Consider the following 27,837-nt stretch of genomic DNA (forward strand, 5'->3'; position numbering starts at 1 on the left):
AAAAAAACAAATGAAACCACTTTAAAATAGCGACAGACTTTTTTACATATGGCAAGTCTGTATAATTATACATCATCATGATACTGCTGAGTATGGGGCACATCTGAAAAACAAACAGAGTTTTTGATAATTAATTTGATTAATGATACCAAATCAAGTTGCTAGTCATTATGCAAACAAATATGAAACCTTCAGCACAACTATGCTACATTCCAAGTTAGAAATAACCAGTCATTCGATCAATAGCACAAACAAACAGCTGTACATGTCCGTTTCATTCAATCAAATGCACCCAATTCATTGACATAGTAAAGCCAAGGCATATGATATCAGCAATAGGATATGAAGTGGGGGGAAAAAACACTTCACAATAGTGATGGCCGTCATCAGAAATTTACACCATATTATATGGTAATCTAGAAAAAATTCTATATATGAGAAGAAAATGATTCAGGCAAACTGTTTAGCAGCCCTTACTGTTCATCTGTACAATAGGAACCTGACAATTATCAATGATAACGCACATCATAGTTACATCATGCCACCATGGCATGCCTTTTCCAGAAAGGTCAAAAGTTGATAGCTTGATTGAAATATTTCTAATGAAAGGAACACAATCTGATGAGGTTATACACACCCAGCAGAAGCATTAGTAGGATCGCCTTCTTGAATTACTCAGATTGTGGAATCAAGGCCATCCATCATATCCTACAAAGAAGCACCAAATATGTCATCAGTGTGACAATATTTTCAAGTTTCAACCAACATTCAGCCTACTTGAGAGTCCACACTGCATGCTAAAAGTCAAATTAGCTCAGTGCCAATGTAAACTTTGTCTTCTCATTGAATGCCAGTACCTCTAAGAGAAAAAAAATTACTTTATGCTGGACAGATGCCATAAAAGCCTGACCAATGGTTCTACAGAAAAAGCTCTACCTGTAAATGTACTGATGTCTGTAGTATCGTAGCTTAGTAGTAAGAACTTCACCACTCCGAGAACTCTAAACAATTTGATCCATAATTTGTTGAACCAGATATGCCAGAACCAATGCTTCTTCAATTAAGAAATCTGGACAAGGGAACGGAAAGTCATAAGATTTAACACATAAACCAGATTTACTTAATATTCTCAGATTTAGTCTATTCTGTCGATGGATGCCTTGAGGTGACACAATGTTGAAAATTATTCAAACATGTTGAAGATACATGCCCATGTGCTGACTTAGGAAAAACAGAAATCATGGAAGTTGGAACATGTGATGTACATCTGAGAAAATATAGTCTGGTGAAGTTGTATATATTTTCAGCATATGACTGTTATATACAATCTAGATGATATTACAAACCAAGTTACTTATAAAGTTATAATATTGAAAGATCATACCTGAACAGATTAGAATATAGGCTGTACTGTATAAATAAGTGTTATATTATTATTCTATCTGCAAAACCTGGCATATGGCCTTATTCACATGCATCGCTGTTGAATATAAGCAACAGCTGTATACCTATATATAAGAATCCAATGCAAATACAAAACGATACTTTCACCGCAGTAGTGATGACAATAAAAGCCAATCTTTCATCAGTTTCCATGTCAACCAACTTTATAAATGCAAATGTAGAAACAATATGGAAAAAGTAGTCTGTTAATCAAAATGAATCAATTTATAGTTTATATGTTCTAATATACACACTGATTGATTCTTCTAACCAGAAACTATTAACCAAGATAAATAAATCATATTTTTTTCAAACTCCAAGAAGTGCAGGTCAATGAATTTTCTTCTTGCTATTTCAGTGACAAAGAAAACATGTTTCCTACAGTTAACCTTGTTAAGAAAGCTTATACCCAAAGGATAACTACGGAACAAAAAAGAGCCACCACCTGCAGAGGTATCAAAATCACTTAAATAGAGTGCAACAGATAAAACTATGGGTAATTTAAATCTCAAAAAAAAAAAAAAGAAGTTATAGACTCCTAGTAATTTGTGCGACAGTTTAACTTTAGTAATCAAAATGATCTTTGAGAATCCAAGTAAATAAATTTTTTTTTAAATAGAAAAAATAGCCATCCCATCCTTGTACATAAAGCTCCCTTGATGCAAGATCTGTGGAGAGAAAATATGTATGCAACTTATCCCTGGTTATCAGAGAGGTTGTTTTCTAAACTCAAAAACAATAATAACTAAATAAAGCAAAAGACTAACTGACTGAGAAGGAGAAACCTCAGAGAAAATGAAGATTATTGCCAAGGTTGTGAAAGTGAGACAACAGAGTTTGATGCATTAAGCCCTTCAAATCCATATATAGCAGATTTGAGCACATCGTAATGCTGAGTCACAGAATTATACAGAATATCTGAAAACACCTCCTTAGCCTGCAAAAAAAATACTTCACCTTAGGACTACAAAGGAAAAGGAAGAATAATAAATTGCAAACTTTCTCCAAATAATAAAAACAACTATGAAAGCACTTTGCAATTGTGAATGTCTCTCATCACAGAACTGAAGGGCTATACTACCGATAAAGAAATAAAGGACTACAATATGAAATGTATACTTTAGTTTGCATTTACTGAAGATATTATGGGAAAATATGGGAATGTCACAGGAAAGTTAACCATTAATCTGCAATGCAATGGATCTTACTGTGCCACCAAGGAAAATGGAAGAAAAAGAAACTGTCACCCTGCAATACTTCTAAATCTTTTTAAATCTATCCATGATTTTTTGAGATATTTCAGACTTTATTCTAGATACTTTTTTTTCTCTATTTATCCTTGTACAGAGACATATTTCATGATCTTGATAGATTCTTAGTTTCTGCTTTTGATGGATCTCTTAATAGGAGGTTTCCGATATAATCCTAATTAAACCAAATCAGCAAGATATTGCCACGTGGCAACTAATTACATTTGTCAAGAAAATTGCAAAAACATTGCAATGTTTGAATCCATTGGCTGCACATCTAAACTTATGGATTCAAAGGCTAACCAGCAGCTATCACGGTAGATCTTCTTGCAGCTTTTAGCGTACATATGGAAAGCACAGAGGGAAAGCACTCAGTTCTCCATCATGTAGATAAGTTTGGAGATGAACAAAATGGGTAGTTTCAAACATTACAGAAATTACTAATTAATGAAGCCTTTAACAGCTTATAATCAACCTGGTTATTGAATTTAAGATCTAAAACAAACCTCCTCAAGGTTCTCACAGTGAGCAGTAACTTCTGTGAAGTTCATTTCTGGAGCCACAGACAAGCCAACACCATGAAAGGAAATTGTTCTTCGCTCACCAATTTGCTTCTCGACCTGAGACAACAGAATAAAGAAACAAAAACTAAAAGAGATATTACCCAATATATAAAAAAGCACCAAATCATACCTGTGGTGGCGGAGGCATGATTTCATAACACAGCAATGACAGGGGATATACGTGCCCTGGAACACCAGAATGCTCTAAAAGCCTTCTCATATTGTCCACTGAGGATGCATCAAATGGAGCCTGACCTTGTTTTTACCGGTACAAATAAAGAGATATTTAGAGGGTGTAATCGAGCCAAGCTTGAATTGAAATTAATTTCGAACCTATATTTGTGATCAAGCTCGAATTGAAATCAAGCTCGAGCTCAAGCCTAAATGAGCCAATCAATAAACAATTTTAAGCCTTATCAATTCAAGCCAAATTTCAAGCTTGATCAAGCTTGAATTAAATTAAGCTTAATTTAGATTTGAATCAAGCTTAAATGAAGACATAATTGAAAACATAAACTAATAGAATCAATATAAACTCTATAAGATCATAGTAATTAAAATCCACTTAAGTAAATCTTAGAATATAACAAAATTCTAGTATATTATAGAAAACATTACTCATATTATATATATATATAATAATTATTTCGAGCTTTATCGAGCTTATTTGATTGAGCCGACTCATAATCGAGCTTGGCTTGAAATTATTTTCGAGACTCTTTTGAAGATCAAACTTGGTTCAACTCATTTTCGAGCTGAGCTTGATTGAGTCTTATCAAGCCGAGCTCAAGCCGGCTTGATTATTTTGACAGCCCTAGAGATATTAAATATAGGGAAGGATGAGAACCAACCATAAATCAAATAAATGCTAACATTTTTACACATCTGTCAGGGAAGAGAAAATTTTGTTCGCCACCTACTATAAGGTTTCACTAGAGAGAGATTTGTAATATAATATTGTACTATATTTCATTTAATCAACCAAAAAGAAATTCTGGTTCTTGACCATGCAATGCTCCTGCATGTGCAGTTGTATATTGCTTCTTAACATATCATGACATCTCATCAACAAAAGATTGGAATAGAAGAACAATTTACAGTCCGGAAACTCATTAATTATAAAAGAATGCATGAGCAATAAAATGAATGTTAAACAAGAAATATGAAACAACAAGTGTAATGCAACCATGCAAGGCAAGTCAGATACATCACATCAAGGGGATTCCAGGATCAGCACAGACAAAGATTGAAGTTACTAAGAAGCAGACTTGCACTTGAAGCATGGCGAATTTACTCCTATGAACTATCAGATACCTTAAGAACATGAAGGGTAACTTTACAACAATAAATAGCATTACGCCGTCACTCTAGATGAGAAGTTCTAACTTCCAACTTATTTTCAACGGCCATATGATTGTATCTTTTCAGAATCACAAAAGATTAGCAAGTGAACTTCGTGATTTAAGTGAAAAAAAATGCAGGCCCACATATTATGTATAAAATTGTAGTCCCGCAATTTATTGGAAAAAATATCAAAAACACTCTAAGGTTTGTCATAATTATCATTCAAGCCCAACTATATTAATATTTATCATTCAACCGCTATATTTTATTTACAACACCTCAAAAACACCATACTTTTATCAGTCAGTTACCATACATATGAGTTAAAGTAACTATAGATGTAAAATAACTTTAATATGCTCAAATAAATTTTTTAGTTTAAGATAAAAAGAAATGGGGAACTAGATTTTAGCGCCAAACAAGGGGAATTTTAGACAATTTAATTTTTATGGTAAAATTAACATGTGAATGACAATAAAAACAAAATGTACGATGTTTTTGATAAATTTCCTAAATTATAATTGTGTTAACTATGCAGCAAAGAGACTAGTCCTCAGACAAGCATGACTATGAACTATTGTTATTTTGTTATTTACCTGCACATGCAGAATCCATAAGAGAGTGAAAACTACTCCTGAAAATAAATAAACTACTAACTCAAATATTTCAATTATAATTCTCCAGAATTGCATATCAGTCATGCAGGCAGGGAAGTTTACAGTGCAGCAAGAGCACTTTGAATTAGGCATTGGAAAGGGAAAATAAAAAATGTGTCCTTGAAACTCTTGCTTGTAATATCCAAAAGTTAATAATAAGTAATAATTATTCAGATAAAATCACCTTGGACATTCCAAATAGATACCTAAGGTCACAATTACATCTAACTAGATAAATGAAAAGATACCAGAAGGACAAAAGAATCTATCAAATACTTAATACTCAAAGATAGTTAAATATTTAATTACTTAACTACCGAAATAACACAAGACAATTATCATGATGTCATGAAGGAATCTAAGTGATGTTCGGAAAAGAGAAGAGGCATAGATCTACCATGAGGGTAATTGGTAAGAGAACTTACTGGATGCCAATCCCCAGTCATTGGATCTGGACGGTCTCTACCACCACTTGGCGCAATCCAGATTATCTGAGATCCACCCCTATAATTGGTAAATAGGAGTCAGAAACAAAAAGGATACAAGTAGAAGCACAGGGGAACAGATAACAATCTAACATGCTCATGCAATCTCTATAAGATAATAGACTAATAGAGTACAACCAACATGAAAACAAACTGTTACAGTGAGAGGACATACTTTAAAAGCAAAGCCATTTCCTTGAGACTTCGAGTATTTGCTCTCCTTTTCATATCAGAAAGTTCCGGAACATCGTCCAAGTGCTTTTTTGAGTATACGCAAATAAGATTTCTGAGGGTAACCATGATGGCAATAACAGATAGATGACAATCAAAACTAGGAAAACGTAAAATTGAAGAATGTACATCAGTAAGCGAAGTATCGTAAAGACCTTCCCATGCTAAACGGTTTGCAAAGCGTATCAGCAACGACCCTGTCTCCAGCAATAAAAACCTGATAAAAAAAAAGTCACAGTTCACCTATATCCTACTGACATATCACATTTGGTAAGCAATTTCACATATTATATCAAGGAAAATTTAATGTGTTGGCATACTAAATTCTCGGCAATTTGTGGATTGCTTCGTTCAAGCAACAAAGCTATGACAGCTGGATCTGCTTCAGTCTGATGATTAGACATCAAAACAATATTATGACCCTGAAAAGCAAGAAAAAAAAATTCAGAGAACTATTCATGAAGAAGACCAAGAAACTAGTAGTCATGCAGAGCAACTTAAGACCAAGAAACCAGAAGTCATGCAGAGCAACTCACTTAGTCAAGTAGACATAGCATCTTTTGATGCAAATTTTCTATGTACAACATCAACTATATTCAAAATAACATGTTTCTCCTAAGAAAAATGATATCCAAAATAACAAAGAAGTTCTCCAGATTTAACAGGATCAAATTTTATGCACTTTCATGCACTATGGAACAATACAAAAGAAGAAAAAAGATGATTTACTCCTCTGCATCCTCTTGATATTAGAATAAGGCAGATTAATATCAGAAGGACAAAGTTCTAACTTCTAAAGTGTAAACAGATTTCAAGAAATGGACAAAGTCTACCAGTGAATGTTTGTAGTTCCAAATTTTAGTTGAATAAAACGCGTTCCACATCAAAAGTCAAAATACATTAATCAACCAAAAGAACTGTAGCGATTAGCTTCATAGATCATGATTTTATATTGACAGTTCAAATGGAAATATCAAAATTGGAAATAATCTGATATAGAACTCATCAGGTTAAAACCTAGCTACCATGCATTATTTTAGGGTAAGCAAATGATGGCACAGCTTTTCTTTGGTAAGTTTATCTCTATTTCTCCTACGCATAGCAGGAGAAAAGAAACAGATGTCATCTCCCAACTACTCAAACAATCCAAAGATAAAAACACTCAGCTTAGACATTCTGCTAAAACTCTCAAATAGGCATACTAGTATTTTACATCCTAGGAACTAGCCCAAGTGAAAATGAAAAGAAAAAAAAGGATTATCAGGCCTTGGTAAGTGGCAGCCTGCAGAAGGGAACCTGCATAAATGCAGACGTACAGTAGGTTGCACAGCCCAAGGTACATGAATATAGGACTGAAAGATTTATGTGACCATAGTCAGGTTAATCATCCAGCGTGGGTTTAATATGATAACAAACAAATTGAGGCAGACTTGGTTAAGTTCTGGTCATGGACTGGGTTGATGTACCGAATTGCTAAACCTTTTTAAAAGGGCTTCTAAGGCTAAGTTTGATTGTTCACCCTGCTTAGGTAGCGCCAGGAGGAACCAGCATTCCAATTGAAAGTTCAGCATGAGAACTGTTCGAGCTTGAGCACGTGAACATATATATATATTGAGATTTCTAGTGTATCATTGCATACAAGAGTACTGAACAAGTAAAATTAACAAAAAAGTGTTTTCTTCCAGTAATTGTAATTATGTGCAAAATATCAACCAATGACATATGATCTCACAGATTACATGGACTATCACCTGCTGAATCTTTTCTTCCATGTCACGAAAAAGGGCAATATTGCCAACATATGACTTTCTGAGCAAATAAAGAGTAAATGTCATCAATTTGCAGGGTAAAACCATATCAGCAGATATATTTGGAATTCGTACGAATATAGACATGCTTGTTTTAACTCACATAATTACAAGCATATTTAAAGCAGCACAGAAGGTCACCTAATAAAAGAATTGATATTTGAGCAAGAAATGAAGATTGTATTTGAAATTAAAAGCAAGGTTCTAAAACTTGGAATCAGGGTTGGGTTCGGCCGTTAGAAAAATGATACGTATAGATTGTATCAGATTGAATTATTTATAATTAGGTAAAATTTTAAATATTGTTTAAAAATGCAGGAAAATTCCTAAAATTTTTAGAAAAACTAATAGAAATTTTTTTTAAAAAAAAAAAGTAGTTACATATGAACCCTAAAATTTAAAGAAAATAACTCACTCAAAAAACTAATGAATTTTAACTTTAAATTTGTAAAATTTTATACTCATAAATTATTACTATAGAACAATAGTGAAAAGCGAGATCTCTCTCTTCACTATTGTTCTCTGCCCTCTCAATCAAGGTCATCAATCTATCGAAACCATCTCCTTCTCTCTATAGCAGAAAGAAAAGAAAAGTTAAAGGGTGGGTGAAAAAGGGAGAAGAGAATTGAAAAAAAAAAAAAAAAAAAACTTATCCAAGTTTACACGAGTGTATAAAGTAGCCGGAATGACTCATCAAATCGACCACCGAATAAGCTTGGTGAAGTGTGAGAGGTGAGAGGAGAGTGCGTGTGAGAGATAGAGGTAAAAACTAAAAACTTGAAAGAATGTAACTAAGGGCATCAATTATAAGTTAGATATATTTTAGATTCAAACTAAATCTTAAAAAATTTAGCTTCGACCTTCGGCTGATAAACCGAAACTGGTCCAATCCCAAACCGAAATCAATCACTAAACTAGTCTCGAATCCAGATCAAGACCAATCAATTTTGGATCCATGACTAAAAGAACTAACCATCAAATTAGGGCCTACACAAAGTGATAGGACAAGTACAAGAAATTCTCTCACTTGCAAAATGCTCATTGACAGGCAATGGATTCTTAAACAAATCATGCTTCAAGATATTAGTCATTTGAAGCACTAGAAGTCTTGAATCACCTGAAATCAATCAATGGCCGGATATAATTTTGACCAAACATGTAATAATCAAATGGTTCTCTTACTGCTTTGTGATGAGATGGAAAGGTAAAAGGGTTCTGCAAGAGATATAAAGCTTTGTTACATCAAAGGGATACATAAACGTCAAAATAATTTTCGAACAGTTTATCTCATATGACAGCATTTGGATAACAAAACATGATAGGTCAAACCTCTACATCCAACAACATACGATCAAATGCAACAGCCATGTTGGAAAGTATGATCTCACTTGCATTAGGATCCCCACTTTGCAAAACCTGACGAGAGAAAAGTTTGACTTTATCACGCACATACCATGAAACACATTTCACAAGCAAGATCCGAACGAGCCTCAAGCAAGATGGCCAACTAAGTTAGTAAGAAGTAAATAGCTTTATTTAATCAGCCAAAAGTTTATTTCCGTGTATTCTCATGGAGGACATTGGGATCATAACATGAATGAGATGTAGTAGTTACCGCATTTTGGTAACTGTAATAGAGCTCTTCTAATCCTTTGGCAATGTCTGCAGGGAGCTTTCCACTCTCAGCTTCCTTTCTAATATGAGAAAGCAGCTCTGAAAATAAAAGATTAATAATGACCTGTGAATCATAATGAATAGCTTGCTAGCGGCCTTTTTATTCTATCCATCTACAATTGCTAGTAACCTCTATCCCAACGAAATCTTGTCATTACTAGGACGAACAGGACAGAACAAAAAATAAATAAAAAAGGTGCACACCTATTTCGTTTCCATGAGATGAACTATCTTATATTTGTGTCACAGTCATCAAAGAGAAGGAATAAATAAACAATTGAAATAAGCAATACAGACAATTTTGATGATTCCTAAGTCATAAAGACTCTCTTGTGGAAACAAAGAAGAACCGTAATCAAGTTGTTACTAGCTAAGGTTTCTCCTTGTAAAGCAAATCACGCGAATAAAAAGAAACCAAGAATCACAAAGAATGCAAGAAACGAATTCATCAAATCTTTATCTTGCGCCAGAATCATAATAAAAGAACTGAATCGAACAAAACAAGTATTCACTTCCAGCATCAACCCATGGAGGCTAACCTTCTCCGGTGCGAGCCCTGAGAAGAGGCCGAGAAACAACTTCCTCCCCCGCGCCCATATCCGAAGCAAGAACCTCTCTACTCGCCACACTTCTTGAAGCCCTGCCCCCCTTCCTCTCCACCACATCTTCTACCCCTGCCTTGGCGCTCCACTTCAAGATCCCGCACGTACAACGCCAAAGACGCGATCGGGCGGAGGACCCCAACCAAATGCCGGGAAGAGCTCCGACAGCCTCCGGCGGCCGAACTGAAAGCGTAAGTGCCTTCGTCGAAGAACACGGAGAAACCGCGAAAGAAGTCATTAGACGATCGGAGGATTCCGCTCGCCTCCGAAACCCTAACCCTAACCCTACGCGAACTTCTTGGAGCTGCGGTGGAGTAGAATGGTCGAGTGACGAGAGGGAAGAAAAAAAAAACGAAAGCGTAAAAAGAAGAAGGAATTGAGGAAGAAAAGGGTTATTTATAGGCTTAAGCACAGGCCGGCCATTGGTTCGATCGAGAGGCCTTTGTCCCACGAGCAAATTTTTTAGGAGTTTTTCCAACAAATTTTTTTTCTTTTTTTCTTTTTTTTCCCTAACCTAAAAGAATTAGAGGGAGTGGAGAGTGAGTGAGTGAGAAGACGATAGCCATAAGCCCATAGGGGAGCGCGCCATTGCTCGGCTGTCCAAGTAATGGGCGGCAGAGGTGTCGAATCCCTATTGGATACCTCGCACGGTCACCGTGATGCCTGAGCCAGCGGGGACTCCAATGGAAGCGGTGGATCCCGTGTGGGTAACCAACACGTGGCTCCTGTTGAGCCACAGAGAGGCGGATAAGCTCAAGAACTCGTCGCCTACTGCCTAGTGGTGATGGCGATGATGGGAAGATATCATCCGTCTGATGGGAAGGAGAAAATTCCCGAAGACGTGTCTCAATTCACTTTGTCCTGTGAGTGACTACCAGAAGAGAGAATAACAAAGCTCGAGTTATTTTTATACATCATTATCTTTTACTAAGATGTCTCATTCGATGAAATTAATTAACCACCAGTTACCCTACGTAACAACATTATTAATTAGAGTAAGAAAGTAATAACGGAGTGAGTCAAGTCAGCATAATCTGGAAGGCTTGCATTGTCGATCAACATCGCATGCAATCGAGTCATCGGAAGGGAAGACCGGTGGAGGCATGAACTCATGACTCACGAGGAAGCAACCGTTTATAGAAACAGTCAAGGACGAAATATATAGCTCTTTAAGTAATATTCCACAGGACTGAGGCCGCTTTGTTTAAAAAAATAATCTTTTTTATAACAACCCTTTAATGAAATATAAATATTATTAACAAAAATTACTTCTTATACCACGTACTAATAAATAAATATAAATATATATATATATATTAGCGGTAATTCTATAAAAGACAGCATATTTTTTTATTTTATACTATTATAGCGAAAAGTCTCTGAAATGAATTTTCATATGTATGCTTCTCAAATAGATTTTCATCTTAGGTCTCCCAAATCCAACTACGGTCAGTGTAATATATGTTGTAATGGGTAAAACAAGCATGCATTGTAAGTATAATATTTGACACCACAAACACACAAAACTCCCATCCATAGCTAATTGATCAACTCAAACAAAAGGAATAGTAAAAAATCAAGACCGTAAATAAACTCATATTAAAAAAGAAAGAATTTTGTCTCGTCCACCTCTTGACTAACATCTTGTTTGTTTGATGTAATTTCAAACTTCATCTCAACAATGTTATCGATAACGAGATTGATGACTAATCTAACTACGCGGAGCATCATCAACGAAAAAGTGAAGAGTCCACTTAAGAATAATGGATAAAATACTGTTCATGCAAAGAAGAAGAAATTGGAAGAGATGAGTTGCCCCTCGAAGACCATCAAATAAAGTGCCCGTGTTCCACTATTTTAAAAAATTGCTAAACGTTTAAGTATTTTTTCTATAAGTAAGTAGTTGAACCTGTTTAATGGTTCACTAATAAATTAATAGTATAGTGAAACAAATATTTTGGTGTTAAGTTTGGTGGTGTATGAGAAAACGATAATTAAATTTACGAGGAGATTGAGGCAGTATTGCCGGTTTCATTAAAACAAATATTTAACCCAAATATTTGTTTATTATTTTTCTTCGTAGTACACGAAGCATGATCTCATGGCATACATCTTCCACTCGATTTATGAAGCCTAAATTTTCAAACGAACATGCCGAAACCATGTACGATCCACACGTAAACCATGCCCTTTTCGCGATTCCAATAATAGAAGTCAACACTGGTAAAAGTCATAAAACACCAAACAGGCTCCAGAACATCTCAATCCTTTGCCGGGCGCGCCAAAACTAGCCACGTATCCATTTCAAGCATACGCCCCCTCCATACATGTGATGCTCAAGAGAAGGGACCCAAAAATATCGCACGGAATGAGCGGTTGTTAATCCTCGTCTTCTGCCTCATGATGCGTGAAACAGTCCTTGGCGGTCAGATCGGGACGAAGTCGGTATCGTGGGATCATTTGCTTTTGACGCACGCAAGAGAGAAAAGGGGGGAAGGAGCGCCGCCCGTGCGACGTTATTTGTACCCGAAATTGTTCACCCTTCTCTCTCTCTCTCTCTCTCTCTCTCTCTCTCTCTCGTTCTCCCAAAACCGAGGGTTCCCCGCAAACCCCCCTATTCGCGACCACAGAGAACGCCCCCGAGATTGAAGAGAGAGAGAGAGAGGAGAGAGACGATGTATTTGATTCCTAAGCGCCCCAGGTATCCTTCATCTCAATCCCTTTATTTCCCTCCCTTCTTAATCGAGTGCAGTCCTCTTCCTTTTTTCTCTCATTGTAACTTGTGTGGGTCCTTGATCGTTTGATCTGGTGTTGCTATTGCTATAGTTTGGGCTCGTAAGTAGGGTTTTTGGTTTACAGGATTTATTTTCTGTGAGTTGAAGGCTGGTCTTTTGAGGTTTTAGATGGAATTGGTGGCGTGCTGCTACAAGATATTGCCGGACGCCCAATCGCGAAGGTATTTGTTGAGTTATCTCGCAGTTTATGCTGAGTTAGTCTTTCTTAATATATCAAAGACGGGAGCTTTGCTGTGTTGATAATTGAAGCTAGTCTATCCACTTCATCGGTTTATTTGTTCTGCATCGATACTATCTAATTTGGTAGTCATAATGACAGTTCGTCGCTATAGTTGCTATCATTCTTGGTAAATACTGTAGTAATTGGGGGTGAAACTGTGGAGCTTGTTTTGCCTGCACGCGCACGATATTTTGGTTCTTTGTTGTCGCATATATGGTTCTCCAAAGATTAGAAATTGTATAGCTGGTTAAGGAATTTCTCTTCTCTGGAATTTTTTTTTTAATTCTGCTTTATGCTAGGCAGATAACTGATTTTTTCCTCCAAATTGCATTTTCCAAACTTTACAGTATGTTGCTCCATTGCGGCATCGCCTTGCTCTTTTCTCCTATTCATCTTTTTATCAGAAAAGAACTTATCAAATATTTAAATCTGTTTGATTATTTTTTCATCGTATTTTCCTGTTCTAGCAAGGTGCTTCATGCAATTACATGATTAAGTTATATATTTGCTAACCTTTCAGGATCACTTTGGTTATTGTCTCCACTGGCATGAGCCTTTTTTCCTATTACCTTATGGACAAAGCTGTAAATTAGTATACATAACAGATTTTGTTGAGACAAGTCTACTAAGAAGAATTAGTCAGTGGTCGGTGTTCTTTTCCGTGTATAAAAATGGAAGTGACGAGCGTAAAGGTGTCGGGTAATTGTGGAAGAAACATAGGTGATCTTAAGAGGAAGCGGGACTCTGCTGCATATTGCATAGAGTCTGGCCATGACTTGGAATATCATCAGCATGGTGCAGGTCAATCTCCTGTGAGATCCTGCCATACACTTGAATGCAAAGCTAACTTTAACTGCTGGTCTGATAGACATATCTTAAAGGGCTACCACAATTTTGTGACTAGTGGGTTGCCACAGCGTATGCTGTCATATCAGGAGAATCAGTGGAAAGATTTCCCAGGCAAAATCATCAGCATGGTCCAGAAAGACTTCAGAGGAAAAAGGGGAATAACTGAAGTATCATACCTGAACCAGCACTTATTGTTGGATTTTTTGCACATGGTGTGCATAGATTTGGGGACAGGTCTACGGAAGCCAATTGCGTGGATCGACGAGTGTGGCAAATGCTTCTTTCCAGAACTACGTCCTGAAATTTATGCATTAAACCAACATCAGCATCCTGGCAAAGGGAAACATGACTATGCCAATCTTGAACCAAATGGGGCATGTGAGGTTGATCCCCGCATTGAGATATCAGTAAGTGCAGCTGAAAGCTCAAGTTCAGAACCTCATGATGAAGTAACCTCTAATTTTAAGAGGATCAAGAGCGAAGAAGATTCCTTCAGCTACCAGAAAGTCTATACTGATGGTGATGAAGCAGTTGGAGAAAATGAGCCATGTTCTTTCTTCCCTGGTAAGGTTTCTGTTGTCGGATCTTTGCAAGAGAAGTTGACTAGGCAAGTCAGTGGCCCACATGTCAATGATGCCGTGAAGAAAATGTTACTCCAGGGACTGGGCCAACTTATTGAGGCAGAGGATATTGCAATCTATAGAACCCCATTGCTTGATAATTCTGGACATGTCCGTTTTACACCCTTCCAAAAGCAGGTAGAGATTACTAAAAGCTGCCGCGGCAATGCAAATGTCCGTTATGCTTGGCTTGCTTGTTCAAAAAATGATATGGAGGAAATGATGCTCCACGGTATTTTGCAAATTAAGAAGCCTTCACAATGCCCTGTGTATGGTATCGGTACACATCTTGCACCCGCAAATTGCTCCAATATCTGGTATGATTTATTTCCTCCCTTGTTATAGCCATATTAATGTACTATATCATGCCTCGTGATCTTGTGATGGAATCTAGCAATATCTATTTTTCTGAATGCTGTTGCTGCACAATTATATCAGCAGTGCTGCTATTTTGTTTATTTAATCCGACAAACTTCATGATATACGGCTAATGCAAATGCTCTGTGCAGTGCTAGTTATTCTGATGTTGATGAAAATGGGGTTACCTATATGATGTTATGCCGCGTTATAATGGGAAATGTGGAACTTGTTCATCCTGGATCTAAACAGTTTCAGCCCAGTAAAGAAAATTTCGATAGTGGAGTAGATGATCTTCAAAAGCCAAAGCATTATGTTATATGGGATGTGAATGTGAAAACACACATTTATCCAGAATATGTTCTAACCATCAGAATGTCTCCCAAAGCTAAAGGTATTTCCCTAATATGACTGTTGTACTTTGTTTCATGCAATTATAATTTCTTATTAAGGTCCAATTTTCTGGATAACTGATATTTTGTCACTGCAGAATATTTGATTGCGAAAGGAAGCACATCTAATACGTCTACTGTCATAAGTTCCAGTTTACCTAACAGTCCATTACAGGTTTGTTTTGTTCTGTATAATTTTCGTTTTAAATTTTTTTTCAGGAAATTCATTAGAATCCAATATTAATTTCGTATTAATTCCATTGGGTTATAAGGAAGTATATCTAGCCATGTATCATGGTATTTAGATAATTGGCCAGAACATTTATCTTTTTAAAACGACATGTACAGCATCACCACTATTGTATGCCACTAAATATAAAACCATAACTCAACTTGCTACATGATGTTCTTTGATATGAGAACACTATTAGAATTTGTAATCTCTTAGTAGCAGAATATTAGTCATTTGACTGATATTGTTTTATATTATCATAACCAGGATAGGGATCCTCTGCCTTCTCCAGTTTTTGCAAATCAATCTCAAGCTCCCATGTTTGGTAGAGCTCCTTCGTCACCCTGGATGCCTTTCTCAATGTTGTTTGCCTCGATTTCAACTAAGGTGTCTCCTCAAGATATGGACTTGGTTAATCGTCATTATGAGGAATTCAAGGTTTCCTTTTCCTCCTCTAACATTTTATTTTACTTGAGGCACTTTGATGTCCTAGCTAACTGGTGTCTTCTTTCCAACTTCCAGAAGAAACGGATAAGCAGGATTGACCTAGTTAAAAAGCTGAGGCAGATAATTGGTGATAAACTGTTGATATCTACGATTATGAGGCTCCAACATAAGGTACGATTTTCTCCCGAGACTATGATGAAGCCGTGCAATTGGTAATAGGGTTCGATATGAGATTCTGAGCTATCTTGGTGACTCATATAGCTCATCGATAGGACAACCTTTGCCTGTTGGTTCCAAAAAGGGCTGATGCTTGATTAGGGGATAGAGAATATTTGGTTAATTTTGTTATCGGACTCTCATGTATTTTACCTAAATTGACCATATCTATATCATCACTACTATGGCCCACATGATCACAGCAAGATTGCATTTTTGTATTTCGCTGAACTGTATATATCAGGTAAAACTTGTATTGGTCTAAGCTCGGCCTGTGATAGGACTTAGCCAGTGCTATGTACATCAAAATGCTTTGCTCTTTGTGAGTTGATGTAAGTGCTGTTATTTACACGAGAAAAAAGTTTATATGTAGTATGCACCCTTTCTGGATCTATCTTGTCAACTATATTCTCTGGGAAGTACAATGGCAATTGAAGACTTTCAAGTTAATACCTTCATTTTCTTTCTGAAGAAGCAATACATTCATTTACACTTATATATCACCCTCCATCCTGTAGTAGGTGTATCCTGTGGAGCATGGTACATCTCTACTTCCTGTATAAGTTGATGACGGTATATCCATGACGTATCACTCCATCTCAAATCAGTCATATATTTTCTATTGAGAGGTGTTGCATCACAGCCAGCAATTTATTACTCCCAAAAAGTAGCTTGCTGTAGACATCATTCGAGACATTCTACTAGCTCATAATACATCCTTCAGCTAATCCAGAACATGGGTCATGTTTTTCTTTTTTTTCTTTTTTTTTTTAAAAACAACTTATTGATCAGTTAGATCTACATCCATCAAATGCTCTATTCTGTTTATTAGGTTTTAAGACATGTCCCTCTTATTAGAGATTAGTCCAAGGACATGCTTTCTCACCTTGAGTTAAGCTCAAAGAAGTGTTAAGCAATTCCCATTTTTAAAAGTTGCTTTTTACATCCTGGGAATTGAAGTTGGATGGGCATGTGAATTGTGAAATTGAGACGAGCTAGGAAAAATTTGCCAGTGTCTCACTACTATCTTTGCTTAGTATAGTAGTCTCCTGAATTTTTGAAATTGTGGACAATCTGATTGGTTTTATTCGAGAGCAGGTTTTGATCAATTTTCCATTTTTCATAGCCTGACCTCTTGCTCAGATATATCAGTGAGTGGAATTCCCCATTCTGAAATTCTTGTTAAGCTTATAACTATACCATAAAGGCTAGGCGGTTTCATTGCAGATTCAAGTTTTGTTCGTCTGAACAACTTTATTTTCTGTATCATCTTTTAGTTGTTCTCTTTTCTGTTCATGTTATACGAAGAATGGGATTATTGAATTTTATCAGATTTACCTCTCAATCTCTCATGGAGTTTGTTGTTTTTTCGATTGCCTACCTGTCAGTTGTTGTTTTGCCTCATGTAATGTAGGACAAGTGTACTTGAGTTGGTGATCTTCTATAATTTTGCTCTCTTCACTTGTTGTTGGCGCAACTGGATGGAGTCTTATCATAAGCATTCTCTTTTCTTCACAGTTACCTCCGATTGCAAGGCATGAGACACCAAGATCCTCGTAATAACGGAATCCAAATCTTGACGTGGTAAAGCTTGCTCCTAGAAGAATTGCTGGTGTATTTAAGCATCAGGTTGATATGGAGGATCACGTCCCCAGTGAGGATTGCTGTTTTTTAACTTGTCATGACGCTATTAGCCCATTAGATCAACGACATAAAATTGAGTAACTGACTATGTGAATTACGAATTTAGGTTGGTTAGCATTTCCTTTTCTTTTCTTTATTTTTCTGTGGTCCTCTTTTCATAAAGCTGCCTTGGTTGGGTGGTAATGACTTTTCCTTCTCATAAAGCTTCCTTGTGTTACTGTCAGTTTATAAATTCTCAATCAGGTGTTCTTTCATAGTACTTGTTTTGAAATCTACTGGAAAATAGAACATGGGAGAGTCTGAGGGTTTGGCTACGCGTACTTGTAATTCCAGGAGTGCTGTCGCAGCTTGACTTTCAGATGTGCTATGGAAAAATGTCTGCAAAGTTTTCTTGAGTTAAGGCCATGGAAAGTCTAGCAGTTATGTTTGGGCTTCCGAATTTTGTGCTTCTGCGACGTCTCTTGGGCAACAACGAGTTCATGGTTTCAGCTTCTTGCCAACTTTATTGGTATCCATTAATATATTTTTTTTCTTTTGTCAAGAAACTAATTAACTGCAGGATTAAAATCTGGGATTTTTAACTATTTCTAAGTACTCCTCTATTAGCTGGCTTATGGTCGGTTGATTTTTTTTTCAACAAAGCAACATACCAAGCTGACCACGATGTTGGATATTTCTCAACGGGGAGGAGGAGGAGGAGGAGGAGGAATATGTGGGCCTGCTTTGGTTGGTCGGGCTTACCTGTCATTCCCCAGAACCAAATTTGTCCAAGCCCAATTGAGATTAGCTATAGCAAATATTCTTTGGATTCTTTCTGCAAGGTGGTTAATCTTAATATCAAAAATTCCATGGACTTGAATCTAAAAATATCATACCGACATGGAAATAGAAACTGGAATTATAATAATAGGATTTATAAAGGAGGAGGAGTCAGGTCAAGGCTTCACAAAGTCCAATTCACTCGGTTATGTAACGTTGCATCCACATAACACCAGACTGTCCCAATTTCCCATTCCATCTTCCCCCTTCTCCATGTGGACAGCTGTCAACTGATCCGCCACAACACATGACAGCAGATATTCTTAACCATAGCTGCACGAAAACTCCTGCGGTCAACCTTACTGCACAAATCCCATCGGTTGGTTGCCGCAAAACCACCAGTCAACGTTCTAGAACTTCGTCAGCACCAGCTTGTTAGTAGTTAAGCTGGGATAATTGCACATCACACCCTATGTTTCAGGAGGAAGAAAAAGAAAAAGAAAAAGAAAAAAATCTGCTCAGCAAAACCGTGCAACCCTCGCAGCAGACGATCCCGCACAGACCGAGGGAAGCGGGGAAATGGCTCTCTCTGAGGCCGGTGAGACGTCCATGCGTCCACGAGCGACCTGACAGCAACCGCCACCTCCTCGCACCCATTGGGCTCCCGACACGTGGTCCGATGATCTCGTCAAACCGTCTCCTTCCTCGTTGGGTTTCGGTGGATAAGCACAGAAAGCCGGTGGTGGGGCCTGGTCCACCTGGACGAATCCAGCAGCACGCTGACACGTGGGCCCACACATATCCGCATGATACAGTGGCTAAAGCACAGTAATTTATTTATTCTCAAATGTCCGCCCTTAGGGGTATTTTCGTCATTTTAAAATTTAGTCTCAAATTTGTTAGCTTGCAATTGAATATATATATTTTTTCAATATAAATATTTTTAATTTAAAAAGAAAAGAAAAGAAAAGAAATAGAACAATAAGCGACACAGTTGGCTTTAAAAATTAAAGTGGTGGAGAGTTGGGGACATGCATATGTATGTATGTATATATATTTTTGGAATCTTGGGAGTTCCGTTAGGTGGTGAGTTCCATCCTGTGCTGTGACCCTCCCTCCCTCTCTTACATCACCTTACGCAATCTCTTCTCCTAATTTTAATTTCTAAAACTCGATCCCCCAAAATTCTCTGTATTTATATATAAGAATAGTGGGAATTAACATTAGTCTTGGTTTTATTATTCTTATCTATCCAACAAAAGAGTACAAAACATTTGCTTAGTATTCTAACTGAAACTAAACCCTTCTGTCAGTGTGGTACAGTGGGGAGGGGTTATCGCCTTTAGTTGCTTCCCCGTCACGGCAGTGAGATGTGAGATGTTGCCTTGAGTGGGCCTCGCGAGAATAGAACCGTGTAGAAGACCAACCTAATTTTAGGGCACTCCAAGAATAAATCTTTAGGAGTCTCACTGTGTTCTGCCTCACATTTATCTTCCCCCACAGAGAGTGAAAATAAAAAGTAGTATAATTCAGGTTGACTAACTAGCCCAACCAGAATTTTAGGGTAAATTACCTCTACCTGCTTTAAACTTAAAGGTCGATTAATTTCACGATGCAGCATCTAGTAGTAAAACATAAAAAAGTAGTGTAAATAAAGGTCTCTTATATATATATATATATATAATTTTTTTGGTTAAAGGTTAAGAAAATATGTTTTGATGTTCGTTAAAACGAAGGAGATGTTAAAGTACTGCGTATGAGCTCATCTTGGCCCTTAGAAAGAATATTTTATGAGATTTATTAACTCAAAATTAGTTTAATTTTATATTACACTTTATATATGTAGATGCAGTTTTTTATTCTTGAAAAAAAAAAATTATATACATGAAGTTAAATGGCCCCTTAAGTATTTAATCCTTTCATTGTCAACACCATGTTATAATGGTTAGCTAGCTGTCAACCAAGATATGGAAATACTAAATTACCCATACAAGATACTGTTTGATTTAAGAACGACAGGTAGTTTGATTATTTATCGACTTGAAAATTATTGGAATTAATGATGCACTAATTCCATTGCAACTTGATTTGGATCACTAGTTGTGCTTAATTTTATAGTATAAGGAGTTCAAATCATATGGAGGCAAGCTATAATTTGCCCAGAAAATTATTATAAGAGAGAGAGAATGTCTCATTTTCAAATAACTCAGAATTTAAAAGAAGTTTATTTCAAAGTGTATTATTCATGTGTATATGCTAATTATCTCTCCCTATATTGGCCCTAGCTTTGCTAGAGTTTGTCGTATGATCTTCTCCCTCTCTCCTAGGGGTTTTTTCACTCGTCGCCACAATCCCCCTAGCAACCGTCAATGTTCCCTTGACAACTTGTCACCATTGTCCACCCTCTTCTGGCTATCCCTCTTAGTCACAGTCCCCTCGCCTGCCATAGCAGTCTCCTTTTTCGTTGATCACTGTTATTCCTCACAGTTACTTATCCCAGTTGTCCTCCCAACCTCGCTCGTTGTTGCTGCTCCCCCTCCCCAAGCTAATTGTCCTTTTGTTGTCTATCTCATCACCCCCTTATTGCCCGACATCGTTGTCCAGCTCATCACCTATGTTGTTCAACCTCGCCTCTATCCGTTAACTCCAATCTTGCCCAGCCCAATCTGATTATGGGCGTTAGCCCCTTTTGCATTACAACCTATTTGTTTTTCTTCTTTGCTATCTCTTTTGTGATTTTTTTTTCCTGCTTAGGTTGGAGTTTCTCCTCAAGCATCTTGGAGGTTGTGCACCTATAACTATCAGATCACAACGGAGCTGCAAGTTGATCTAGGGTCTTTTATGTCTGTGTATCTTTTAGGGCTACTCTTCTTGTAGTACCCTTTGTTTATGACTTGATAGCACATTTTTCTTGTTGGAATGTTTACCGATGTACCAATATCCAAGTGACGGTCTTGTGTCGAAGAACTATCGCTTTATCTTTCTCTCTCTCAATTTTTGTATACAAACTTTTTCTAAATAAAGTTGCTAATTATCCTAATAATTTTATGACGACAGGTTCCATAGATTGTGACCTACCGAAACCAACCTCTCTTGCAAGAAGAAGCATATTAATATATCCCCATGTTAATTTTATCTTGTTTCAGAGTTAGGAAGTCAATTTGATAAAATTATTAGTTCCTTTGCCATTGGCAAGTGGGTGTTGAGACGCATGCAATAAGGTAGCTTTCATCTTTTAGGACCGACCACGAGCAATTAGCAAAGATGATGTATCTTTTGGTGTGCCCTTTTCTTATCCTCACACCTACACCTCCCTACCAATGCTTTTCTTCTATATCATATCTAACCAATTACACACTCATATCATGTAGCAATATATATATATATAAATATATCTAATCTAACTAGATTTTCATAATCAATACGATAGCTTTTTTTGGTAACTAAACGATGGTAGGTTTAGTATCTCATTCACGTCTACAAATGGAGGTGAACGTTGCACCTACCTGCAGAGAATTGTCTACAATATGAGGTTGGGATCGTACCAAGATAACAAATACTGCTCGTGTGACATGCATCAAAGTTGTATACATTCGGCGTACGAAAAATAAAGCAGCTACTCACGTGAACTTTGGTCTTTACTTAGTTGTCAAGCGTCCAAACATCTGTTTCACATTAGAGTTAAGAAGTATAAATTAAACCCAACCCTTTGAATATAATTAGGTGGGTAATTAATTAGGCGATAATACGAATAGGTATACGTATAAAAGATTACTTAGTTCCCAAGATTAACCCAATCGGTGAGGATTACTTTTGGTAGAATAAAAAAAAAAAAAAAGAAGAAATGATTACATAAGAATCATCATCATCATCATCATCATCGTTATCATAATTACTAATTTCATTTTGGGGGTAAGGTTTACTGTCTTATCTTAATCACAAGTGTTGTACAAAGATAACAACCCAATAATTAAAACGACAACCTTAAGGTGGTAGCATTCATCTCACCCGCCGCCGTCGCTGTTGGACGCGGTCCTCTGTTACGCAGGAGATGAGAAACTTTTCCTGTTCCAATGTTCCTCACCATATTGCCATATATAATTAATTATTCAAATACTTATAAGAAAGGGGAAAAAAGAGTTCATTATATAAATATTTACATAGGGATGCGAATCGAACAAATACATCCAATAGTATCCAACTCATCTCTACTCATATATATATATATATATATATATATATATATAAATAAATTATGAGAATAATATATAAGTTAATTCAAGAAGAATCCAACGGCTTATATCGAATAGGCCAAGGCAAGTGGACGTCTAATAGGATGACAATATCCTCCCACCAAATCGTTGGAATATTAGCCGCCACACCCTCCATTTCTCCCACTAATTTAATTTATTCTCTCCTATGTAATAATAACAGTAACAAATAAACAAATTAAGAAATACATAAACATATGCCAAAACCTTCTACATCCTTTCCCTCTCTTCCTTTATAAGCAAAGAGAAGGATTAAAAACAAAAAGGAAAAGAAAAGAGAAAGAGAAGCTTCACCTACAAGTAGCTAAGAGAAGAAGGGAGAGGGAGATAGATAGAGGAAGAGAAAGTGAGATACCAAACCCAATTGGAGGGATTGGAGGAGATGAATTCTCTCTTATTGGCGGCGGTGATCGCCGCCGCAGCGATGACGACGGCAGCGATGGCCGCCTTCGATGTGCCGACGATCGCCTTCGACGAGGGCTACTCGCCTTTATTCGGGTACAGCAACCTCGTCAAGTCACCGGACGGGAGAAGCGTTAGTATTAAGCTCAATCGTTATACTGGTATATATCTAATATATAACAACTTGCTCTTCCTCGATCATCTTATGAGATCACCTCTCGTACCATGGATACATAACTATTTAATTATTTCTCGAATTGCTTATAATTAGGCTCTGGATTCGTTTCATCCGATTACTACTACCATGGATTCTTCAGCGCCTCAATCAAGTTGCCTTCGGATTACACGGCTGGCGTCGTCGTGGCTTTCTATGTGAGTAAATGATTAATTGTAGTTGCTACTATCTTCTCCTCCGTCGTCGTCGTCGTCGTCAGTCGTCAGTCGTCTTCTTTTTCTCTGAGAAGAATTAGCAGGGGTATTTTGGTCAATTGGTCTCCGGCGAGTGATGGCTTTCTCCGGTGCCGGCAGTGGTGGTTTGGAGATGAGTAATTGATAACTTCACGCCAAAGAATATAGATATTTTTTTAAAGTTTTGGTGTTGCAAATTATATTGGCTAGCTAGGAAGTCGTTGGGAGAAGCAGTTTTGGCCACATGGATTGTGGGAGTCTAAAAGGCTGCGCGTAGAATATTTGTAGCCATATTTATTGCAAATTGCTAGTTCTATAGGGGATGAATATCGAAGCTCATGCATATCCATAACAATATGGAACCATCGATTTAATGCATACCGTTGTGTACAAAATATTTTAATAATAATAATGCACATGCATGGATTAATTATTTATAAATAAGCTTAAGTTAATCAATTCGGGGTTTTAATTTTAATATATATATATATATATATATATATTTTCTTTTCCTGGCGCAGCTGTCGAACGGGGATGTGTATGAGAAGACGCACGACGAGTTGGATTTCGAGTTCTTGGGCAACACTTACGGCAAGGAGTGGAAGGTACAGACCAACGTGTACGGCAACGGCAGCACCAGCCGCGGCCGGGAGGAGCGCTACCACCTCCCCTTCGATCCCACGGAGGACGCCCACCGCTACTCCATCCTCTGGACCGCCGATCGCATCGTGTATGCCATCAATTCATATCTTGACGGAGGGTGTTTTCGTCATCCCATAATTAATGTTATTATTTTTGTGTAGGTTCTACGTGGACGATACGCCTATAAGGGAGGTGGTACGGAGCGAGGCGATGGCCGGCGACTACCCGTCGAAGCCGATGTCTCTGTACGCGACGATCTGGGACGGGTCGGCGTGGGCGACGGAGGGAGGGAAGTACAAGGTGAACTACAAGTACGCGCCCTTCACCTCCGAATTCTCCGACCTGGTCCTCCGCGGCTGCCGCGCCGACAGCCTCCAGCTCCAGCCCTCCATGGAGGACTGCGCCGAGTCCGAGGTCGACCTCATGACCTCCGACTACGCCGCCATGACCTCCAGAAAGCGCGCCGCCATGCGCCGCTTCCGCGAGCGCTACTTGGCCTACACCGTCTGCTACGACGCCGTCCGCTACGCCACCACCTTCCCGGAATGCGATAACACTCCCTTGGAGCAGCAGAGGTTTTGGGAGTGGGGCGAGTCTAAATATGTCACCTCCCGCCGGAGAATTAAACGCCGGAGTCGGACTAGGACTAGGCGTGATCAGGCCGACGTTTAATTTTAATAATTTGGCTAATTGGCCAATGAAACAGTCGTATCAAAAATTTAATTTTCTTGTTATGTATATGTCATTGGATACTTAAAAGGATGGCTCTTGCATGTGAGTACGTAGTATTCCTAGTGTACATTATTATTGTTATAATTATTCGTATGAAGCTACTGGCTAGTACTACTTATTTATCTGGTTGAATAATATTATAGGATTGATTCTTTTTCGAGCGGGGCATCGTTTGGTCGAGCAGGTGGTGTGGTTGGTCTTATGTGGAGGAGTGGTGGTTGAGTTCACGGATTTCTGCTAGACTTTTCAGGTGGATGGATTGGCTTTATAAATCGTAAGCAAGCAAGAGTTAGTCCTTCTTGGAATCTCTGTGCATAAAAAGTTGAATTGCTTGAAAAGTTTTGGCTTAAGCTTTAATCTATACGTGGCTTTCTCTATTGAAAGCAACCTTAATATATTGTGTGTATATATATATATTCCTGATGACTCTTATCTTAAAGGACCGAGGGCTACTGCTTAAGCTTTACTCTATCTATATTATAAGAGGGTTTTTGTTTCTAAGATAATTGGCAGTGAGAACTTTTAAAATATCACAAATATCATTACTGTTAGTTTTTAACTAAAAATTATTGTTAAAGTTAACAAACTCATGTTGATGAGTAAATTATCCCTCGTCCTTGAAATTGAGAGTGTAAATATTTATCAATAATTTAGAAAGTCCATATTTGGAATTATGGATATTTTGTGGATCGTTGACCTACTAAATATATTTGATATGGAGAAATTATTGCATAAGCACAATGGGCCAAAGGCCCAAAAGCCCATTTTTTTTTCATATTATTAATGACTCGTTTCTCGTGCCTCTCCTCACTCAACGGCTAGTTTTCAGAACGGCAAAGAAGGTAGCCAAATCCCTTCACCACTCCACAAAAGATATGGGAGGAAACTCTCGCTGCAACGGTCATATTACCGTTGGAGTCCTCCGGTCCTCCCATTTCAAATCTTTTAAAAACCCCCCTCACACTTTCCCCCCGAACTCACTTGTGTTCTTGTGTTCTTCTTCTTCTTCTCTCTCCTTCCTTCTTTCAAGTTCATCTTTTGATTCGTTCTCGCAGACCCATATCTCTTTTTTCATTTCCAGTAATGGAGACCCCATCATCCATGAGAAGGGTTACAAGATCTCAGACCTCTGTCGCCTCCGGTGAGCAGAAGAACCAATCATCTTTTCTTATTAGGGTAAATATTAGATCCATGGCATCACATTCCTTGTTTGATCTCAACGCAGAGAAAGGCAAGCAATCCGAGCGTTCGGCGCTTCTCGACATCACGAACGATTCGCCCATTGTTGGGCTCGCGGCGGAGAAGACGCCATCGTCTTTCTTGGCCAAGAGCAGGGGTAGGGTTAAGCGGACGCCGGGGTCTGGCGAGGCGCTTCTCCGCGGCCAGGTGAAGACATTGCTGCAGAAGGTGGAAGAGGAAGGCGAGCTTGTGAATAAGATTTCCTTGGCAAATATCCCTCCTTTCCGTGCCCTTTTAGGGATTTCGAGGTCCCCGGCGCAACTTCTTGCTCCGACACCGGCAAATACGCCTTGTATTGTGGAAGGAAATGCTTCGATCACTCAGCAGGTATGTGGGTGGGGCTTCTTTTGTTTGATGAAATGCCTCTGTTAGCCTATGTTGCTGCATTGTTCTTTAGAATTTTTTTTTTTTTCAATTTGATTTAAGATATCATCTTAATTTTAGTCTTTGACTCGGGCAAATGTTCTGGAATGAGATGGTTTTAGCTTTATTCATTCTTTAGGTTGTTTGCAATAGGCAGAAGTTTTGGTTTCGCAGTTATACGTTCTCGATATGCCCAAAAGATCACATTTTCTCGACCTCTTGTTTTCCTCCAATATCCCAATTTTGAGAAAATTTCTCCAGCTTCATGGTTTATTGCTGAAATCAGTGTTAAGTACTTGTTCTTAATTCAAGTGACGCTAATTTTCTTCTTTCTTCAGTCTGTTTCAGGTCTGAAACGAGAAGAAAATCTCTGTCCTCAAGAATGCCTGCTCAACCGGGCATTGCTGTTTGACTCACCGGGGAAGTCTGAAGCCTCCGAGATCTCATCTTCCCTCACATACCAAGGAAGCGAAAGCAGCTACCCGGAGAGATCTCCTGAGGATGACAACTCTTCTATCTGGTCCATTCAGGTCAATGCAAGCACTCAGGGGGAGGAGGACGAGGACAATGGCAGTGAACTTCTCGAATATTTTGAAGAAGAGGAAGTGGCCTATTACTCCGAGGAATATGAAGAAGATGAAGAGTCTTTTGACGATCTATGCGATGGTATGATGAAGATGTCGGTTGTGGGTGATGGTAAAGCTGCAGTGCCGGAATTTAGAGGGAAGCACACAAGGTTTATCTACAACAGCGACGACGAGATTGAAGGCCATGAGCAAGTTGGTGGCAACTGTAAGGTGACGGTTTCGCCGAATACATTGGTGCTGAAAGGACTGCCGGTGCCCGAAGGGAAGCATCTGCGCTTCAAGGAGGAAGAAGAGGAAGAAGATTGAGGGGGACTTCTTTTAAGAATTGACATAATGGAGATCGTTATGGTTGTCATTCCCTGACACCAATTCTATTAACTGCTTATTTCTTTTATAGTTTTAAATCTACGACAATTGTCTACTGATTCATCATTGTCACGAATTGTGGAACAAAATGCTGCAATTCATGCTGAATAAAAAAAAACTGCTTTATTTGCGAAATTGATGATCATTTTCCTTCAAAAAATTAGAGTGGATGCCATTATTCTCTTGAAATAAATGATAGTTTGCTGCGGTTGAAAAGTAAAGTCCTTCTGACATACAAAT

At 37.9% G+C, this 27,837-nt stretch overlaps 4 protein-coding genes across 6 annotated transcripts; 3 read left to right on the top strand and 1 right to left on the bottom strand.

The window, feature by feature from the left end:
• Positions 1-404: 404 nt before the first annotated feature.
• On the bottom strand, positions 405-10,577 carry LOC140766766 (glycerol-3-phosphate acyltransferase ATS12, chloroplastic). Of its 2 annotated transcripts, none has more exons than XM_073106395.1 (14): positions 9,994-10,577; positions 9,396-9,493; positions 9,110-9,196; positions 8,898-8,995; positions 7,712-7,781; positions 6,293-6,394; positions 6,128-6,189; positions 5,917-6,027; positions 5,682-5,760; positions 3,387-3,506; positions 3,200-3,313; positions 2,229-2,380; positions 937-1,069; positions 405-708 (listed from the first exon to the last, which is right to left on the bottom strand). In XM_073106395.1, exons 1-12 carry the CDS (start codon positions 10,292-10,294, stop codon positions 2,246-2,248), a joined length of 1,377 nt encoding a protein of 458 aa, XP_072962496.1. In that variant the 5' UTR covers positions 10,295-10,577; the 3' UTR covers positions 405-708; positions 937-1,069; positions 2,229-2,245. The 2 variants fall into 2 exon arrangements, with proteins under 2 accessions (XP_072962496.1, XP_072962497.1); XM_073106396.1 differs by having other exon boundaries at positions 7,724-7,781; positions 9,994-10,575.
• Positions 10,578-12,596: 2,019 nt separating this feature from the next.
• Positions 12,597-18,082, top strand: LOC140766693 (probable inactive poly [ADP-ribose] polymerase SRO1). Of its 2 annotated transcripts, XM_073106244.1 has the most exons (8): positions 12,598-12,757; positions 12,916-13,012; positions 13,592-14,857; positions 15,050-15,291; positions 15,388-15,464; positions 15,789-15,959; positions 16,044-16,139; positions 17,703-18,082. In XM_073106244.1, the coding sequence occupies exons 3-8, from the start codon at positions 13,743-13,745 to the stop codon at positions 17,742-17,744; spliced, it is 1,743 nt and encodes a 580-aa protein (XP_072962345.1). In that variant the 5' UTR covers positions 12,598-12,757; positions 12,916-13,012; positions 13,592-13,742; the 3' UTR covers positions 17,745-18,082. The 2 variants fall into 2 exon arrangements, with proteins under 2 accessions (XP_072962344.1, XP_072962345.1); XM_073106243.1 differs by lacking the exon at positions 17,703-18,082 and having other exon boundaries at positions 12,597-12,757; positions 16,044-16,634.
• A 5,035-nt stretch (positions 18,083-23,117) lies between these two features.
• On the top strand, positions 23,118-25,199 carry LOC140766888 (probable xyloglucan endotransglucosylase/hydrolase protein 30). Its single transcript, XM_073106559.1, has 4 exons — positions 23,118-23,421; positions 23,532-23,632; positions 24,190-24,398; positions 24,472-25,199. The coding sequence occupies exons 1-4, from the start codon at positions 23,241-23,243 to the stop codon at positions 24,980-24,982; spliced, it is 1,002 nt and encodes a 333-aa protein (XP_072962660.1). The 5' UTR covers positions 23,118-23,240; the 3' UTR covers positions 24,983-25,199.
• A 456-nt stretch (positions 25,200-25,655) lies between these two features.
• LOC140766889 (uncharacterized) lies at positions 25,656-27,732 on the top strand. The gene is made up of 3 exons (XM_073106560.1): positions 25,656-26,183; positions 26,268-26,608; positions 26,983-27,732. Exons 1-3 carry the CDS (start codon positions 26,126-26,128, stop codon positions 27,535-27,537), a joined length of 954 nt encoding a protein of 317 aa, XP_072962661.1. The 5' UTR covers positions 25,656-26,125; the 3' UTR covers positions 27,538-27,732.
• Positions 27,733-27,837: the final 105 nt, after the last annotated feature.

The sequence above is a fragment of the Typha angustifolia genome, chromosome 9 (assembly GCF_048772165.1).
Source record: "Typha angustifolia cultivar Huaian chromosome 9, ASM4877216v1, whole genome shotgun sequence".
In the NCBI taxonomy this organism is placed as follows: Eukaryota; Viridiplantae; Streptophyta; class Magnoliopsida; order Poales; family Typhaceae; genus Typha; species Typha angustifolia.

Bases quoted from the DNA above. Each gene is read 5' to 3' on its own strand.
- LOC140766693 (XM_073106243.1), top strand. From the start codon at position 13,743: ATGGAAGTGACGAGCGTAAAGGTGTCGGGTAATTGTGGAAGAAACATA. The intron at 14,858-15,049 runs GTATGATTTATT...TGCTCTGTGCAG, and splicing joins GCAAATTGCTCCAATATCTG to TGCTAGTTATTCTGATGTTG. The intron at 15,292-15,387 runs GTATTTCCCTAA...TTGTCACTGCAG, and splicing joins AATGTCTCCCAAAGCTAAAG to AATATTTGATTGCGAAAGGA.
- LOC140766888 (XM_073106559.1), top strand. From the start codon at position 23,241: ATGAATTCTCTCTTATTGGCGGCGGTGATCGCCGCCGCAGCGATGACG. The intron at 23,633-24,189 runs GTGAGTAAATGA...TTCCTGGCGCAG, and splicing joins GCGTCGTCGTGGCTTTCTAT to CTGTCGAACGGGGATGTGTA. The intron at 24,399-24,471 runs GTATGCCATCAA...ATTTTTGTGTAG, and splicing joins TGGACCGCCGATCGCATCGT to GTTCTACGTGGACGATACGC.
- LOC140766766 (XM_073106395.1), bottom strand. From the start codon at position 10,294: ATGACTTCTTTCGCGGTTTCTCCGTGTTCTTCGACGAAGGCACTTACG. The intron at 6,395-7,711 runs GTAATCTGTGAG...CTTGCTTTTCAG, and splicing joins TTCAGCAGGTGATAGTCCAT to GGTCATAATATTGTTTTGAT. The intron at 6,190-6,292 runs GTATGCCAACAC...TTTTTTTATCAG, and splicing joins CACAAATTGCCGAGAATTTA to GTTTTTATTGCTGGAGACAG.
- LOC140766889 (XM_073106560.1), top strand. From the start codon at position 26,126: ATGGAGACCCCATCATCCATGAGAAGGGTTACAAGATCTCAGACCTCT. The intron at 26,184-26,267 runs GTGAGCAGAAGA...ATCTCAACGCAG, and splicing joins TCAGACCTCTGTCGCCTCCG to AGAAAGGCAAGCAATCCGAG. The intron at 26,609-26,982 runs GTATGTGGGTGG...TTCTTTCTTCAG, and splicing joins ATGCTTCGATCACTCAGCAG to TCTGTTTCAGGTCTGAAACG.